We start from the raw sequence: 15,918 nt of genomic DNA on the forward strand, positions 1-15,918 counted from the left end.
TATCAATGGCAGTGAAAACAAAAACAACAACCCCATAATCATAGTAAGGAACAATAGTAATTATAACAGAAGTAGTAGTAATGATTAATAAAAATCAGATTATTCGGATAAGTAAGTCAAACAACACAATGCAGAGAGTGTATGCACCACTTCACAGTCCCTAGCCAATCTGACCTTGCAGCGACTTACTGATGGCCGCCGCTTTGCGCTTGCGGACGGGCTTCATGATGCTGATGACGCTACTGGGCTGGAGGGAGGGTTGGAGCCAGTAGGACGTGTTCTCCACGTTGGCCATGTAGATCCGCAGGCTGCCATCCTCGCACAGGAGGATCATGGTGGTCCGCTGCTGCTCGTTGCAGGCCGTGTGCCGGATGGCCACCATGTCTTGGATCTGGAAGGCCAAAGATACACAAAAGGTAGGCAGCTCCTTAGATTTCCAACGGTGAGCATAAACCAGTATAGCAAAGTGCAGAAAAGCAAGGCAGCATTGCGACAGAAGGTAAGTAGGGGCAGTAAAGGCAAGTGATGGTCAGAACTGTGACACGAGGTAGCTAGAGACAGTAAAGGTAACTGACGGTCTAGTTCAGGGATGCGGAATCCCTGAGATGGGGAATCTGTGTGGCTTTCCAGATGTCATTGGGACTCCAACCCCCATCAGTCCCAGGCATCATGGTCAGTGGTCAGAGATGAAAGGGAGTCACAGCCCAGGAACTTCTGGGGGGCAGCACATTGACTGCACCTTCACTAGGGCCATTGAACACATTGAGATGCCTTTGGAAAAGGGGCGAGGGAAATGATCAGTCAAAGTGGCACCATTCCGCAGATCTTCATATGCATTTAAACTACTTAATGAAATATGGAACTCTGTAAGTTTTAAACAGACAGACAGACATGGGGATGAGGAGGTAAGAATACAGCTAGATCTGCTTTTCTGTCCACCACCCATTGCAAGAAATTGAGAAATATAATAATAATTATTAATTAATTAATTAATTAATTAATTAATTAATTATTAATTTACTTATTTATACCCCGCCCATCTGGCCAGGCCTCCCCAGCCACTCTGGGTGGCTTCCATAGAAACCAAAAATACACTAAAAGATCACACGTTAAAAACTTCCCTGAACCAACTGAACGCATAAATATTACAAAAACGTCAAATACAATGTGACGGAGCCAATCCAGAAAATCGTGATTCACAGAATCACCAGCAAGCTGGCAAGTTATCCTTTGGCAAATAAAATCCTATGCTAACACACAGTATTTGGAATACGGTGGTACTCTGCAAGCCGATTTAATGTTACATTTTTACGTTATCAGGCTGTGCAATTTTCCATTCATTGTAATTCTACTCGGCTTACTGGGTGCTCTTGTTCTTTTCTTCCTACCCTGAATTGAGAGAACCCCCTCCCCTTTTGCTTTCCCTGTCACCTATGGAAACTGCCCAAAGGGAGAAGGAGTCTGAAGACAAAAAAGCAAACACACTGACCTTTGCTTTAGCCGGTAAGGTTTTAATTTCCTGGATCAAGAAAGTGTCTGGCTTCACCATCACCACCAGAGGGACGCCGGTCGTCTGCTGCACACAGCACACCAGGCCAGGGTGGTTCATCACCTCTGACCACTGGCACAGCGCTGGGGAGGTCTTGCTGCCCCCGTTGGAGCTGCAAGGGTAGGTAAAGTCAGTCTAGCATCACAAGCAGAGGCAACCGTGGACTGGTGGCTCACTCCTCAGTATACAGTGGTACCTCTGGATGCGAAAGGGATCCGTTCCGGAGCCCCGTTCACATCCTGAGTAGAATGTAACATGCGACTGTGTGTGCACGGGTAGTGTTTCGCCGCTTCCGCACATGACATCATTTTGAGCATCTGCGCATGCGCGAGCAGCGAAACCCGGAAGTAACGTGCTCCATTACTTCCGGGTCGCCGCAGAGAATAACCTGAAAACGTTCAACCTGAAGCATATTTAACCCGAGGTATGACTGCATCAGGGAATGTTCCCTGCCTGAAACTAGGGAGAGCCGCTGCCAGTCAGTGTAGGCCATACTGAACTTGATGGTCTGCCTCATTATAAGGCAGCTATGGTATGAGGGTCCTAGCTCAGCGGTAGAGCATCTGCCTTGCAAGCAGAAAGTCCCAGGTTCAATATCTCGTAGCATCTCCTGGTACAGCTGGGAATGTCCCATGTCTGAAACTCTGAGAGCTGCTGCCAATCAGTGCAGACAATGCAGAGGACATTTTCCTACATTCTAAAGGAAGAGTTATAGCTCGGTGGAAGAATGTCTGAAGTCTCAAGTTCAAAACCCCATGGACTCACTCCTCGGTATCTCTGGGAATGTTCCCTGCCCGAAACTAAGGAGAGCAGCTGCCAGTCAGTGCAGCCTGTACTGAGCTAGGGGGACCAATGGTAGTAGAAAGCAATTTCTTATGCCCCTATGCTCCACAGCCTACTGCATAGAAAGTTGTTCCTAACAGCCACGTCACAAAATGCCACAGGAGCAGGAGGTAGGGGAGCTGGCCTCACCTTTTGACGTTGATGGGGAAGAGGCGCATCACTTCCAGCGTGGCCCGGCTGACAGTGGCCGCAAAGGACTTGCCTTGGCAGTAGCTGAAGAACAGCATCTGCAGGACGTGGGAATAGTAGACAGAAACACCGCCTCCGGCCACCTGACCGTTGCTGTCCTGCAGGGAACAGGGAGAAAAGAGGCATGTCGGGACCTCTGGATGCGACTCGGGACTGTGAAGGCTACCAAGAAGGCAAACTGGGAAATGCTTTCCCTGGCCCAAACGCTGCTTCGTTGTGGCATTTGAGGAAGTTCATGCGATGCCAAGCCCTCCTGAGGCCAAACTGCTTGTGGGAGGAAAGGATGTAAAGGGTGATGCAGTGGAAAGACCAAGGGTCGCCAAGGGAGTACCCGCAAGCGCCAGCAGCGCCCGCGAAAAGTCTCAGGGTTGCAGCCAATCCAATGGGACAGATTTATATCCCTGCATTGCAGGGAGTCACACTAGATCAGCCTTTCTCAACCTGTGGGTCCCCCGATGTTGTTGAACTACAACTCCCATCACCCCTAGCTAGCAAGGCCAGAGCTCAGGGATGATGGGAGTTGTAGTCCAACAACATCTGGGGACCCACAGGTTGAGAATCGCTGGACTAGATTATCCTCAGGGTTCCCTCCAACTCTACAATTCTCTGACTCTATGAATGTGAGTCCCACTCAAGAGGAGATCCACTGAAATGAAGAGGCATGAAAACTTAGGAGACTGCTGGATCAGGCCAGTGGCCCGTCTAGCCCGGCATCCTGTTCTCACAGTGGCCACCCAGATGCCCCAACCCGTAAGCAGGACCCGACCACAAAAAGCACTTTCCCCTCCTGCAGTTTTTAGCGACAGGGTCAAGTAATTTAAATGGGTCTACTCTGTGTAGGGCAGGGTTGGGGACAACGCAGGAAAATATCCTCTCAGGAATGCACAATAACCTGTTGATCGTCCTGCTCAGTTTCCATTTGCGCTTGCTATACTGAACATACCCTCTTAAACACACGGCCACATTTTGTTGGATGCCAGGAGACATGTTCCAGAAGGGGAAGAGACTGAAACAGGATCAGGGCATGGGGGGGGGGTGAATGCTGTGAATTGCAGTCCTGTTAGCTTAACTGGAAAAACTGGCGGAAAGTATTGTTAAGGATAAAATAACCAAGTATGTAGAAAAACAAGCCTTGCTGAAGCAGAGCCCTGACTCACAAACCGATTAAGAGTTCTTTGAGAGTGTTAACAAGCTGTAGAGACGGTGTATTTGGACTTTCAAAAAGAAGTGCCTCACCAAAGACTCCTGAGTAAGCTTAGCAGTCAAGGAATAAGAGGAGAGGTCTTCTTGTGGATCAGGAACTGGTTGAGTAGCAGGAAGCAAAAAATAGGAAGAAATGGACAGTTCTCCAAATGGGGAGATGTAGAAAGTGGCGCCCCGCAAGGGCTGGTACTGGGACCTGTACTTTTTAACTTGTTCATAGTTAGGGGTGAGCAGTGATGTCCCAGAAGGGGAAGAGCCAAACAGAGAGGGGGTCTTGTTTAAGGCTGTCATGTCGCATTGTGAAACCTTCATCGATCCAGGTACCAAAAATATAAAATGCAGTGCTGTGTTACCTTCAGGTCATCGTGTGAGATTTCTAGGACATTGGTGACATAGAAAGGGCCATGTTGAGCGCTGCTGGCTTCCTCCATGAGCTGGGTGTAGATGTAGCCGGCAGATGACATGATGACCACAATGTTCTTGCCCTCTTCGTTGAACAGGAAAGTAATGTCCCTGATCTTGGAGCTGGGCAGCAGGAAGTAGAAAGTCGGGCTCAAGGCATCCACCGAGAGGTCATAAATCTGTTGGAACAGAAGGGGCAGTTAGTAGTTTGGGGCCAACAAAAAGGGCTACAGTCAGAAGCTAGATGCATGCTGATGGACTAAAAGCCAATTGCTGGGAATCTCAAATGGGGAGAGCGCTGCAATGCTCAGGTCTAACTTCTGGGTTTCCCTTGGGGCATCTGCTTGGCCACTATGAGAACAGGCTCCAGCTGGGTCAAAATGATGTGGCTAGACTGTCGATGGGGACAGACTACCACCAGGACATAACTCCATTGCTCCAAAGTCGGTAGTGTATGCCCACATGTCATGGGGCCGGGTTTAAAAAAAATTTGCATTAATTTACAAGGCCCTTAGCAGCTTGGGTCCAGGATACCCAGCTGAGGAGCAGCACAACGGCAAACTTCTCTAGATCAGACCCTAAAAGGTCCCATCCTTTGCCCCCAACCTGTTTCCCAACTTCACTGCACCTTCACAAAATCCGCGGTGACGATGGCGAGCTCCGTCTGCGAGCCTGGCAGCCACACAGCTTTGATGATGAAGTTGCCCGTGGCCAGCTGGGGGTGAAGGACCAGGTGGTCGGAGACAGATCCAGAGCTGCTGAAGGTGAGCACATGGCAGTCCTGTCGAGAGAGAGAGAAATTGAAATAAACCAATTAAATGCTGGAGAGAATGCATAAGTTGTTAATATACGGAAACTGGAAAATGATTGATGGATTGCATTCATATCCCACTTTCTCTCTAAGGAGCTCAAGGTGGCTCATGTGGTTGTTCTTCTCCTCAATTCCCACAAAAACCCTGTGAGGTAGGTTAGGCTGAGAAGTGAACTTCAGGGCCAAGTGGGGATTTGAACCCAGGTCTCTCCCCGGTTCAAATCCCCGCAGGTTCTAACCACCACTACATGAGGCATCTCTTCCAAGCTGCCCTATGTTTACACTCTTTTACTATGTCAAGGTAGCTTTTCTGTATATATTTTTTTAATTGGAGAGAGAAAATATTTTATCCCACTGCAATGAACTGCAATGAACGGACCCAATATAGTCATGCCAAGAGAGGCAGCGGTGCTGTGGCCCCAGAGGCTGCTGCCATGCTTTTTACCTTCAGCCCACACACAGCCAAGTAGTCCTCCTTGCAAGGGTTCCCCGTCAGGCTCAGCACAGTGAAGGGAACCGGGGCGGACGCCAGGCGAGTCAGGGTCAGTTTCCGTTTGCTGGAATCGGCTTGCTTCAGCAATGCAGAGAGTTGCAAGACCGTGATCTGCATTTAAGAGCAAAATACGATCATGAGATGTTGCAGAGAGAGTGTGAGGCGCTTTGGCACTTGAATGGGAACCAAATAGCCCAGAGTTGCCAGCTTCATCTCTAGGGTACCATTATGCTCATGAAAGTTTCCCAGACAGCACTACAAGACTATGTAAAATGCACAGAGCTTTGTAAGGCAACAATGAGAACAGTCTAAATATAGCTAAGATAAACTGTTGTGTTAAAAGGGGAAAGTCTGTTTTTGTGAGACGCTACTGATAAATGGGAGCCTGGTAACTCAATACAAAAAGAGACAACTGAGAATTTCAAGATAAGGAGCTGACTTTGTGCATTTACAGACCAGATAGTTCTTTATTTCTGTAGAAGGATCAACTGCTAAGTAAAAATATATGGCACCAACAAGCTATTTTATTATGCATATATATAATCAAACCTAAGATTATTAATACTCTAACATATTTTGAACTTAATAGTTATTTATTTATTGAATTTATATCTCACCTTTTCTCCAGGAGCTCAAAGTGGTGTACCTGGTTCTCCACCTCCTCATTCAATTCCCACAACAACCATGCGAGGTTTAAGCTAAGAGACCATTACTGGCCCAAGGTCACCCAGAAAGCCTCAGCTTAATTGGGGATTTGAACCCTGATCTCCCAGGTCCTAGACCAGGGGTTGGCAACCTAAGGCCTGTGGGCCGGATGCGGCCCAATCACCTTCTCAATCCAGCCCACCGACAGTCCGGGAATCAGCATGTTTTTACATGAGTAGAATGTTTTATTTAAAATGCATCTCTGGGTTATTTGTGGGGCATAGGAATTCATTCATTTTTTTCTTCAAAATATAGTCCGGCCCACCATATGGTCTGAGGGATGGTGGACCGGCCCACGGCTGAAAAAGGTTGCTGACCCCTGTCCTAGACCAACACTCTTAAACACCATACCATATGCTGGCTCTCTGTTTGATGAAAGAAGCTCATGGGGCCGTATCAAAGACTAGTCCTGCTCACAGCAGACCCACTGAAGTTGATGGACAGGACTAATTTTGTTTTCCTCATTTCAGCGGGTCTACTCTGGGTAGGACGAGCGTCATTCGTAGTGTAATACGCATATGTGGAAGATGAAATAAAACGTACTGATTTTTAAAATGCACACACACACACACCGCAGGTGGCTGCCCCAAATGCAGATGCTTCCCTGCTCCGTCTAGACTCACCTTGCCCTTCTCATGGCTGACGGCCAGATGCTGGCGGCGCCCATGAGGCGAGGAAAGCACGCACATGGCCACTCGCCGCAGTACATGGGCGCTGATCAGCTGCCGGATGGTCTGGCCCTGGTCCCCGCTGTAGTTCATGCGGACGTTCTCAAAGGCACCTTCTTGGGAGCCGAGAGTTGGCACCTGGGGAAGTGGGCAGAGCACAGAAGAGGCCAAGCCAGTGAGCGGCGCCATGCCAGAGGAAGGAAGAGTCTCTGTTCATGCTTAATAGTGGGCAGAAGCCGTTACGATGAACTCTGCTTCCTCCCAGCTATGGCAGAAGTGCGTCTGGAGCCCTGCCAAGGCTGAAGTCAAAGCCTTTCAGAGGGGGCCCTTAAGCAGCGAGGCGTAAGTGGATAGCAAAAAGTTTTTTCTCCCACTCTCAGAACACTAGAATTTGAGAACAGCCCATGAAGCTGAACGCTGGGAGATGAGGAACAGATAAAAAATAGGACTTATTCACAAGGCACAGAGTTAAAACTGTGGAACCTCGCTGCCATAGGAAGCAGAGATGGCCACCAACCTGGGCGGGTCCAAAAGAGGACTGGAAAAATTCATGGAGAAAAGGGGTACCGATGGCAACTAGCCATGATGACTATGCTCTGCTCCACAGCAGGAGGCAGCAATGCTTTCAAATACCAGTTGCTGGAAACCTCAAGAGGGAAGAGTGCTCTTGTGATCAGCTCTTATATAAAGCATGAAAGTAGAGAGTGAATGCCACCTCCTGTGTTCACACGTGTAGTGGTCTGGGGCTGTCGGGGGGGGGGGGATCAAAGACATGCTACTATCTCTGCAATAGGGCCCCTGCTGATTGGAGCCAATTGGAGTGAAAGGAGGTGAGCTGGGCACTGGGGATGGACTCCTGGGGTCCCTCTGGAGAAGGCAAGACTATTGAGGAGCGGCTGCCCTGTGTGCTTCAAAGGAAACCACAAGGTTCTTACCATCAGCTGATCTGTCATTTCCACCGTCTTGTCCAAGGTGTGGAGCTCACTGAGGGCCTGCTGGGCTCGGCTGCTGCTGCCCATGGCTGAGGCCTGCTGGAAGTTGACCTGGATGGCTTCCATGAGGAAGTTCAGCATGTCCAGCACCAGAGGAGCAAAGGAGAAGTTGGCCTGCAGCAAGATTGGTGGGGGGTGGGGAGAGAAAGGGAAACAGCCTTAGTGGCCTCCTTGCCCAAGGACTCTGGCAGCAAATCAAGTAAACAATAGGGAAGGGATAGGGTTCAATGGGGGACACAGGTGGCACTGTGGGTTAAACCACAGAGCCTAGGACTTGCCGATCAGAAGGTCAGCAGTTTGAATCCCTGCCATGGGGTGAGCTTCCATTGCTCAGTCCCTGCTCCTGCCAACCTAGCAGTTCGAAAGCACGTCAAAGTGCAAGTAGATAAATAGGTACCGCTCCGGCGGGAAGGTAAACGGCGTTTCCGCGCGCTGCTCTGGTTCGCCAGAAGCGGCTTAGTCATGCTGGCCACATGACCCAGAAGCTGTACGCCGGCTCCCTCAGCCAATAAAGCGAAATGAGTACCGCAACCCCAGAGTCGGTCACGACTGGACCTAATGGTCAGGGGTCTGCCTTGCATGTTGAAGGTCCCAGATTAAATCCCCGACCCTAATCAGGAATGACTCCTGGCTGAAACCTTGGAGAGCCACTGCCAGCGAGCTAGATGGACTAAGGGCCCGGCTCAGTATCGGACAGCTTTCAATTTAACTTAGAACTTCATTCTGAACCATGAGGACTAGACTCTTACTTTATTTAGGGGAAGCTCAGTGGCAGAGTGCCTGCTTTGCATGCAGAAGGCCCACGGTTCAATCCAGGAAACATCTCCAGGAAGGGCTGGGGAAACACTCCCTGCCTGAAAGCCTGGAGAGCTGCTGCCAGCCAGTGTAGACAATACTGAGCTGGTTGGACCAATTACCCTAACTTGGCCTAAGGGAGTTTCCTATGTTCCTGATCTCAAGAGGCAGGTGCCCCCCAACTTCCCCATGGTTCCACCAGGCTCCTCCCTTGAGGAAAGAGGCCTTCAGCCCACCTGGGACTGCAGCTGCTCCCGGCAGCCCTCCACGTTCCGGCACAGGCTGCTCTTCTTGGGCTTTTCCTCGTCAGACCCTCCCCGCCCGTCGTTGAGGGAGGTCTTGGATTTGTCCGTGGGGGAGGTGCTGGAGTGCCGGACGACGCTCTCAGGGACGCGGGTCTCGCTCTGGAAGGCAGACTCCTTCATGGTGGAGCTCATGCCGCTGCTGGGCGTCCTCTTCACCAAGGCCTGCAAAATCAGGAGCAAGATTTCCGTGTGGTCAGGCTCACACCCGGCACGTGGCTTCACCCCTGCGGCGTGCCGCCTGGGCTGCCATCAACAACACCCCACAGATCCCAACACCCCCGATCACCAGAGAAGCGTACCAGGCAGCTGCCGTCCTCCTTTGCCCCACAGTCGCAAAAGAAAGAGCCGTACTTGGCATACGAGATCTCGTGGTCCTTGTGGCAAACCTTCGCACAAACAGTGCAGACCCCGACGCCGTCAACCATCTTGCAGGTGTGGCAGTGGTACCTGCAGAGCGAAGGTTTTTATTTCTTGAAAGCAGTCAGTTATGTTTGCATGATGAATGGCTGCTGGGTGACCAACACAGCAATGGGCACTTCCCCCTACCCTGGGTCACCAGGACAGGACTATCAGGCTGACAAATGCCACAAGACAACGGGTGACCACAGAGAAGCCCCCCAACTCAAAATTTCAAAATCAAGGGTGACTCACCAGTGTTGGTTCATGAATTCTTTCTGAGTGATGGTAAACGTACAAAGTTTGTTGCAGAGCGAGTCCTCATCCTACACACATACACACACCAGAGAGGAGAGGAGAGGGACTTTTAGCTGGAAAGCTACACAGTCTTTCTTCAGACCAGTGTCAACACAATGGCTTTGTATTCACAACCAGCTGAAGAGGTATCAGATCTGTGGGCAATTCACTTGGCTGAATGCTCCTTTATTTTAAAAAAGCGATAAAATCTCTGCATGTAGAATAGTAGAAACTCGGGGAGAAGGCTAAACCAGAACCACCTTCTCCCAAATGCCCTACTTTTCTGCATATGAAACAGCCTTCATTCATGGAAATCCTCATGCATGTGGTACTTGAAAATTGTACAGTATGGGCACAGTTTTACCATCACATCTGTTGCTTTGGGAAGATTAAGAGCCCTTCTAAATTTAAATTCAACCAATCCCGAGTTAGCCTCACACAAAGGCAAAAAAGGAAACCTTAAATGTAAGGGGTCTTTTACAATTTAGTGTTTTGTCTTCATAGAGCACTGACCATAGAGCACCTTTTCATAGAGCACAGTGAGCTCGCCACTTTGCTAGACCAGTTTGCCAAGCGAGTCTCAGGCCACCTACCGAGTCTTCAGCTTGGGAGTCCTCCTCCTCCACGGCCAGCTCCTCCACCCAGTCTGAGTCCACCTCAATGGCCCGCTCCTCCCCATCAACAGAGAGGTGGCTGGGGCCCTGCCCGCCGGTCTGGCTCAGGGCATTGGTGACATCAGCCAGGTAGGAGACGATATGGCAGGTGCATTCCAGGATAGTCACGTGCTGCAAGAGGTAAGAGGAGGAAGAGGCATTCAGTCACACAGATAGAGGCCTTTTCCACTAAATCCTGCTGCAACGTGACAGTCAGGCTGCAGCATTGACTCTGCTGAGAGACTCAGGCCTGTGGGCCTCTCTGTTTTGCCCCCTGGGACTCTCCACCGAGCACACCCTCCCCAAGTGCTTTTGGCTGGCTGGAATATGCCCCTTGTTCCAAGAAGAAGTCTTCTCTCCACCACCCCATGGTGGATGGGCCATAGCTCAGTGGTGGAGCACCTCTATGCAAGCAGGAGGTCCCAGGTTTAACCCACAAAGGCATCTCCACGTAGGGCTGGAAATGTCCCCTGCCTGAAACCCTGGAGAGCTGCTGCCGGTCAGTGCGGACCATACTGAACTAGGTGGACCAATAGTCTAACTCAGTATAAGGCAGTTCACTGCCATGGCAAGTATTCAGATATACCTCCCAAGCCGATTCTATTAAACTGCACAAAGCAAAGCTGGGTTTCTCTGGACAGCATCCACCGGGGTAGACTCCCAGAGTAGACTGCCGGAGACCACAATGCTTCCCTCAAATGTTGGGCAAAAGTCACAATGACAGACTGAGCTCAAGATTCTCTATGCAAGGAAGGATCACCCTTGTGTTCAGGAAGGAGGCTCCATATTGCCCTGTCCTCCACCCCTTCTTCCCTGGCTCCCCCTTGGTGCTGCCTGATCTACAAGACCACAAGGGAATTAACTGCACATACCCCTTAAGCAAAGATAGGCGTTACCTTTCCATGCATGACGTTGGCATTCATTTTCTCAACGACGTTCTTCTGAGACAAGTATTTCTTGCTAGAACAGCGAGAGATAAAAAGAGTGGTTGGCGGGGAAGATGGCAGAAAATTGGCCTAGAATATTGGATCTCCAACCTAATCACAGGAATGATAAGTCCCAATGAAATATGGCAACATTTGGAATTTGTAATTATAGCTCTGTACTCTTTCAGGTAGGATTTTGTTGTAACATCTAATTCAATGTATAGTCTCTTGAGAACATACTTTATTTTATGATGCAATGGCTGTGAACCCTGGTTGTTGTTTTGTTACCGCTGTCCCCCCCCCCCATTTTCTTCTTACGTATTTCCTACCAAATCGTTATTCATAATGATAATTAAATCTTGAAAATCAAATAAAAGAAAGAAAGAAGAGAAAAGAAGGCATGCCCTGCCCCAGTGGCACAGTTCACCGTTCCAGGCTATGGACAGGCAAACGCCTTTGCATCTCAATACAAACCATCCAATCACCTTAAGCCATTTCTGTTCAGGAGAGGGAGAGGATGACACACAAAACAAGACACTTCCCACCACCCTTCTTACCATCTGCTCAGCCAATCAACAGCGGCGCTGTGAAGTTGGAGGTGCCCTGCCCCTTGACCAGCGCTGGCCAGAGTGGCCATGACTACCATCAGCTCGGGAAAGCCGGTTCCGTCACCATTTGCCAGCATCTCCGTGGCCATCGGGATCAGGGTGCTCAGGAGGACAGTGCAGGCGCCTTCGCCGACTTGGCTGGAAAGGCAAGACAGTAGCGGCCCATCACACCGAGATCAAGTCATTCCCATTTACTTACTGCAGGGAGGCATCCTGACAGCTAATGCTTGTAACCACTTGAATCGAAACAGGGGTTTGGGAAGCTACGGGGGAGGGTAGCTGCTCAATGGCAGAGCAGCTGCTTTGAATGCGGACAGTCCCGGCTCCAATAGCCGGCAGCATCTCCAGGTAGAGCTGGAAATCTGCTCTGAAACCCTGGAGAGCCACTGCTAGTCCGTGTATGAATCACTGGTTCCCAAACTGTTTTCAGGGCCCCAGCACCCCCTAGGTTCCATGAAGTCATCCCCAGCGCCCCTTGCTCTACAAAAAGCATCATTCAGAATAGTGGCTTGAACGACCTGCTATGAAACTCAATTAACTGCACATTCATTCCAAATCCAATCAAAGCTCTTCAGGTTAATCAATCCAGCAAAGTGATGAACCTGATCCAGTGACACCAGCTTTTCAAAGTCTGCTAGTTGCAAGAGCCTCCGATATGATGCTTACTAACTACTTCGTTGTCGGTAACTTCTTAATTGTGGATAAGCCTGAGGAAGTGGCACCAAGTCCCTTAGCAGGAGTCTTGCATCACCAACTCCTCTGCCTCTTAGAGCCCTCCTAGGTAATTCCACCCCCATCCTCAGGGGGCAGTACTGCCCACCTTGGGAACCACTGGTGCAGAGAGTACTGAGCTAGATACACCAATGGTCTGATTCCATATAAAGCAGCTTCCCATGTGGCTAAAAACTAGAAGCTCCCTACCTGGATGGGGCCGGTCCACCTACCTGTTCTCTCGGACAATGTAGGTTGTCAGCAGCTGGAGCAGCTGCCTGTTCTCCTGCACCACCTCCAGCTGGTCAGACTCTTTCGGGGGTGAGGTGGTCATCCGGGTCAGCCAGGCCTGGAGGCGCACTGGCTCTACGCATGCCAGCTGGGCCAAGGAGCCGCACAGGCGCAGGAGGCTGGGGTTGGGGCTCTTCTCAGCTAGAAGAGGCAGAGAAAAAGAAGGTGGAACTGAGCAACCAGCAACCTCCACGGAAAGCCGAGAGGGGTCACAGTTCGGGGGCAGAGATTGTATGGATAAGATCCCAGGTTCAATCCGTGTCACCTTGGGAAAAGGCTGGGGAAAGACTCCCTGCCTGAAGGCCTGGACAGCTGCTGCCAGCCATTGCAGACAATAGTGAGACAAGTGGTCCAGCAGTCTGACTCACTGTAACAGGCAGCTTCCTCTGCTCCTAAGACAGTTTCCCCAAGGGCTCACCAGCATTAATTTTACCGGGGGGGGGGGGGAGAGAGGGAGAGAGGGAGAGAGAGAGAGAGAGAGAGAGAGAGAGAGAGAGAGAGAGAGAACCATCGATCCCAGTAGAGCTGCCAGCTGTCGTTGGACTACAACTCCTATCATCCCTGGCAAGCAGGACCAGTGTTCAGCGATGGTGGGAGATGTAATCCAGCAACGGCGGGAGACCCAATTTTGAGAAGCACTGCTCTAGCCAAATACTGCAGGCTAAGATCACCTGCATTTTGCAACAAAGGAAAGTGAGTTATCTGACGAGTTTGCAGATGTCTGCAAGCTTATTTTGCAAACCCATCCCTGAGTGTTTCAAGAGATTTTTGCTAAGCCACAGTGTGTGTATAAAAGAGAGCTGTAGAAATTTGGAAGCGGCCTTGTTCCTTGAATTTGGGCAGCCACAAAAGGGGAGAGGAAAAGAGAAGGCTGTGCTATCCTCCGAGGAGGAATGGATATAAGGGTTTTTCACATGATCTGACGCAACTGGGGCTGGCGGTAGCTTCCCTCCATCCCTCCCCTCCATCCGTCCAACAGCCTCAGTAGTAGCTGAGGGAAGGGGAAGGTTTCAGATGGAACTGGGCCCATGCACCAACAACCGTGTTAAAGCAAGCACCTCGCCAACGTTCGGCCCAACGTAGCAAGCATTAAATGCAGTGAACAGTTTCTTATTCCTGTACAAGTCAAAACTATAGCCACAAAGCAGGACTGAGCAGGACCACTCACTGAGCTGGAAGAGCTTGGTGAAGAACTTCAGGACCCTGTTGCAGAACTTCGCCGAAAGGCTTTCGTTGGCTGTCGCCATCATGATCTGCACCAGTTCTCCACTGGTTCAAAAGGAACATTGGATAGAAGGCATTAGACAAGATGGCTGGTAGCCACACAAGTTACGTTAAGTGTCAGGAGCCTAAGAAAATGTTGGAATTTGCAGTCTGTCCTCCCCACGCTACATGCCATTAAGCCCCACTGATGGCAAAATGGAACCCCCATGTTTGGAGACAGCATAACTTAGAATAGCAGATATATGGAATTTAGATCCTTGTATTAATTTACAAAAGGGATGCGGGTGGCGCTGTGGGTTAAACCACAGAGCCTAGGACTTGCTGATCAGAAGGTCGGCGGTTCGAATCCCCGCAACGGGGTGAGCTCCTGTTGCTCGGTCCCTGCTCCTGCCAACCTAGCAGTTCGAAAGCACGTCAAAGTGCAAGTAGATAAATAGGTACTGCTCTGGTGGGAAGGTAAACAGCGTTTCCGTGCACTGCTCTGGTTCACCAGAAACGGCTTAGTCATGCTGGCCGCATGACCCGGAAGCTGTCTGCGGACAAATGCCGGCTCCCTCGGCCCATAGAGCGAGATGAGCGCCACAACCCCAGAGTCAGTCACGACTGGACCTATAGGTCAGGGGTACCTTTACCTTATTAATTTACAAAGCCCTGACCAACTTTGGTCCAGAGTGCCTCAGGGACTGCCTGAGCCCTTAAATTCCAGCTCAGTTGCTGAGACCACCTGCAGGGAGCATCCTTGGGTCATTCCCAGAGTTGAAGGGGCTCATTTGACAACAATGATACAGAGCCTTCAGTTCAGGCACCTTTCATTTCATGCCTGCTGAAAACTTTTCTATTCTGTCAGGCCTATGCAGGTGATTAAGAATGAATCTTTCCATAACAGCTTATTTCTGATCTTAGGATTTATATATGGTTTTTCATGTGGTTTTTGTAAACCACTCTGGTTTTCTCTTATGAAAAGCAGTCTGTAACTATTTTTATAAATAAGTAAGTAAAAACGTAAATAAGCAGGGGAAAAGACTTTGGCCTCCATTCCTCCACTTATGCTTTTCTTAGAGGCATCTGTCTGGGCCTCTTTCAAAACTAGATGGACATTTGCTTAGGCTCTTAGCGTATCTCCCAGCCTCCAAAGCTCCAGATGTTTTGGGACCACAACTCCCATCAGCCCCAGTGTATACAGGCAGTTATCATTCAAAATATCTGAAGGGCACCAAGTTGGCAGAGGGTGACATAGCCATGGGTGATGACCCCTGTTGAACTACAACTCCCATCATTCTTGGTCACCTGGCCAAGCTGCACAGCAGACAGGAGCTCGGCAGCACCTGAGCAGAAGGGCATGTCAGAAATGCAGAGGTAACAGGAAGGTGGATGGCCTTGCTCACCTCTCGGAAAAAAACTCTTCCATCGCTTTCCGGGCCTGGCTGCTTTCCAGTTGCTTTTCCAGATGCTGCAGACATTCTTCCAAGATGGATTCATCAAGGCCACTAAGGGAAGGGGAAATTGTTTTTCCAGAGATGGGAACTTTATCTAGAGGCAGGTTAAGTCTTACCAAGCACAGGACACATTTTTAACAGTGAGGAGGGCAGCATTGGTTATCCACTTGTGTTAATGGGAGGAACCCACTGCAGCCATGGCAGTTCAGCTTTAAAAAGTACCGTATTTTTCGCTCTATAGGATGCACCCGACCATAAGATGCACCTAGTTTTAGAGGGGGAGAACAAGAAAAAAAAATTCTCTCCTGCTCTGCACAGCGCCCCTTCAGCGAAGTGGCAGGAGAAACGGAGCCCCATCCATTTCTCCTCCTGCTTCGCTGAAGGAGTGCTGCACAGCAAGCTTCGTGTTGCTTTCGCTGAA

At 49.9% G+C, this 15,918-nt stretch overlaps 1 protein-coding gene across 1 annotated transcript in view; it reads right to left on the reverse strand.

Annotated features, from left to right (window-relative positions):
- UBR4 (ubiquitin protein ligase E3 component n-recognin 4) overlaps positions 1-15,918 on the reverse strand; it is a 141,787-nt gene that overhangs the window by 90,597 nt on the left and 35,272 nt on the right. The window contains exons 30-46 of the mRNA XM_081203319.1: positions 15,447-15,548; positions 14,006-14,106; positions 12,780-12,978; positions 11,785-11,973; positions 11,198-11,261; positions 10,242-10,433; positions 9,607-9,677; positions 9,255-9,402; positions 8,887-9,117; positions 7,799-7,969; positions 6,819-7,001; positions 5,443-5,601; positions 4,815-4,967; positions 4,138-4,365; positions 2,522-2,679; positions 1,490-1,661; positions 190-391 (exon numbers count right to left, since the gene is read on the reverse strand). Of these exons, the coding sequence (XP_081059445.1) occupies positions 190-391; positions 1,490-1,661; positions 2,522-2,679; positions 4,138-4,365; positions 4,815-4,967; positions 5,443-5,601; positions 6,819-7,001; positions 7,799-7,969; positions 8,887-9,117; positions 9,255-9,402; positions 9,607-9,677; positions 10,242-10,433; positions 11,198-11,261; positions 11,785-11,973; positions 12,780-12,978; positions 14,006-14,106; positions 15,447-15,548 (2,723 nt within the window). The remainder of the gene's footprint in view (positions 1-189; positions 392-1,489; positions 1,662-2,521; positions 2,680-4,137; positions 4,366-4,814; positions 4,968-5,442; positions 5,602-6,818; positions 7,002-7,798; positions 7,970-8,886; positions 9,118-9,254; positions 9,403-9,606; positions 9,678-10,241; positions 10,434-11,197; positions 11,262-11,784; positions 11,974-12,779; positions 12,979-14,005; positions 14,107-15,446; positions 15,549-15,918) is intronic.

Source organism: Podarcis bocagei, assembly GCF_964188305.1.
Source record: "Podarcis bocagei genome assembly, chromosome: 7".
Taxonomy (NCBI): Eukaryota; Metazoa; Chordata; class Lepidosauria; order Squamata; family Lacertidae; genus Podarcis; species Podarcis bocagei.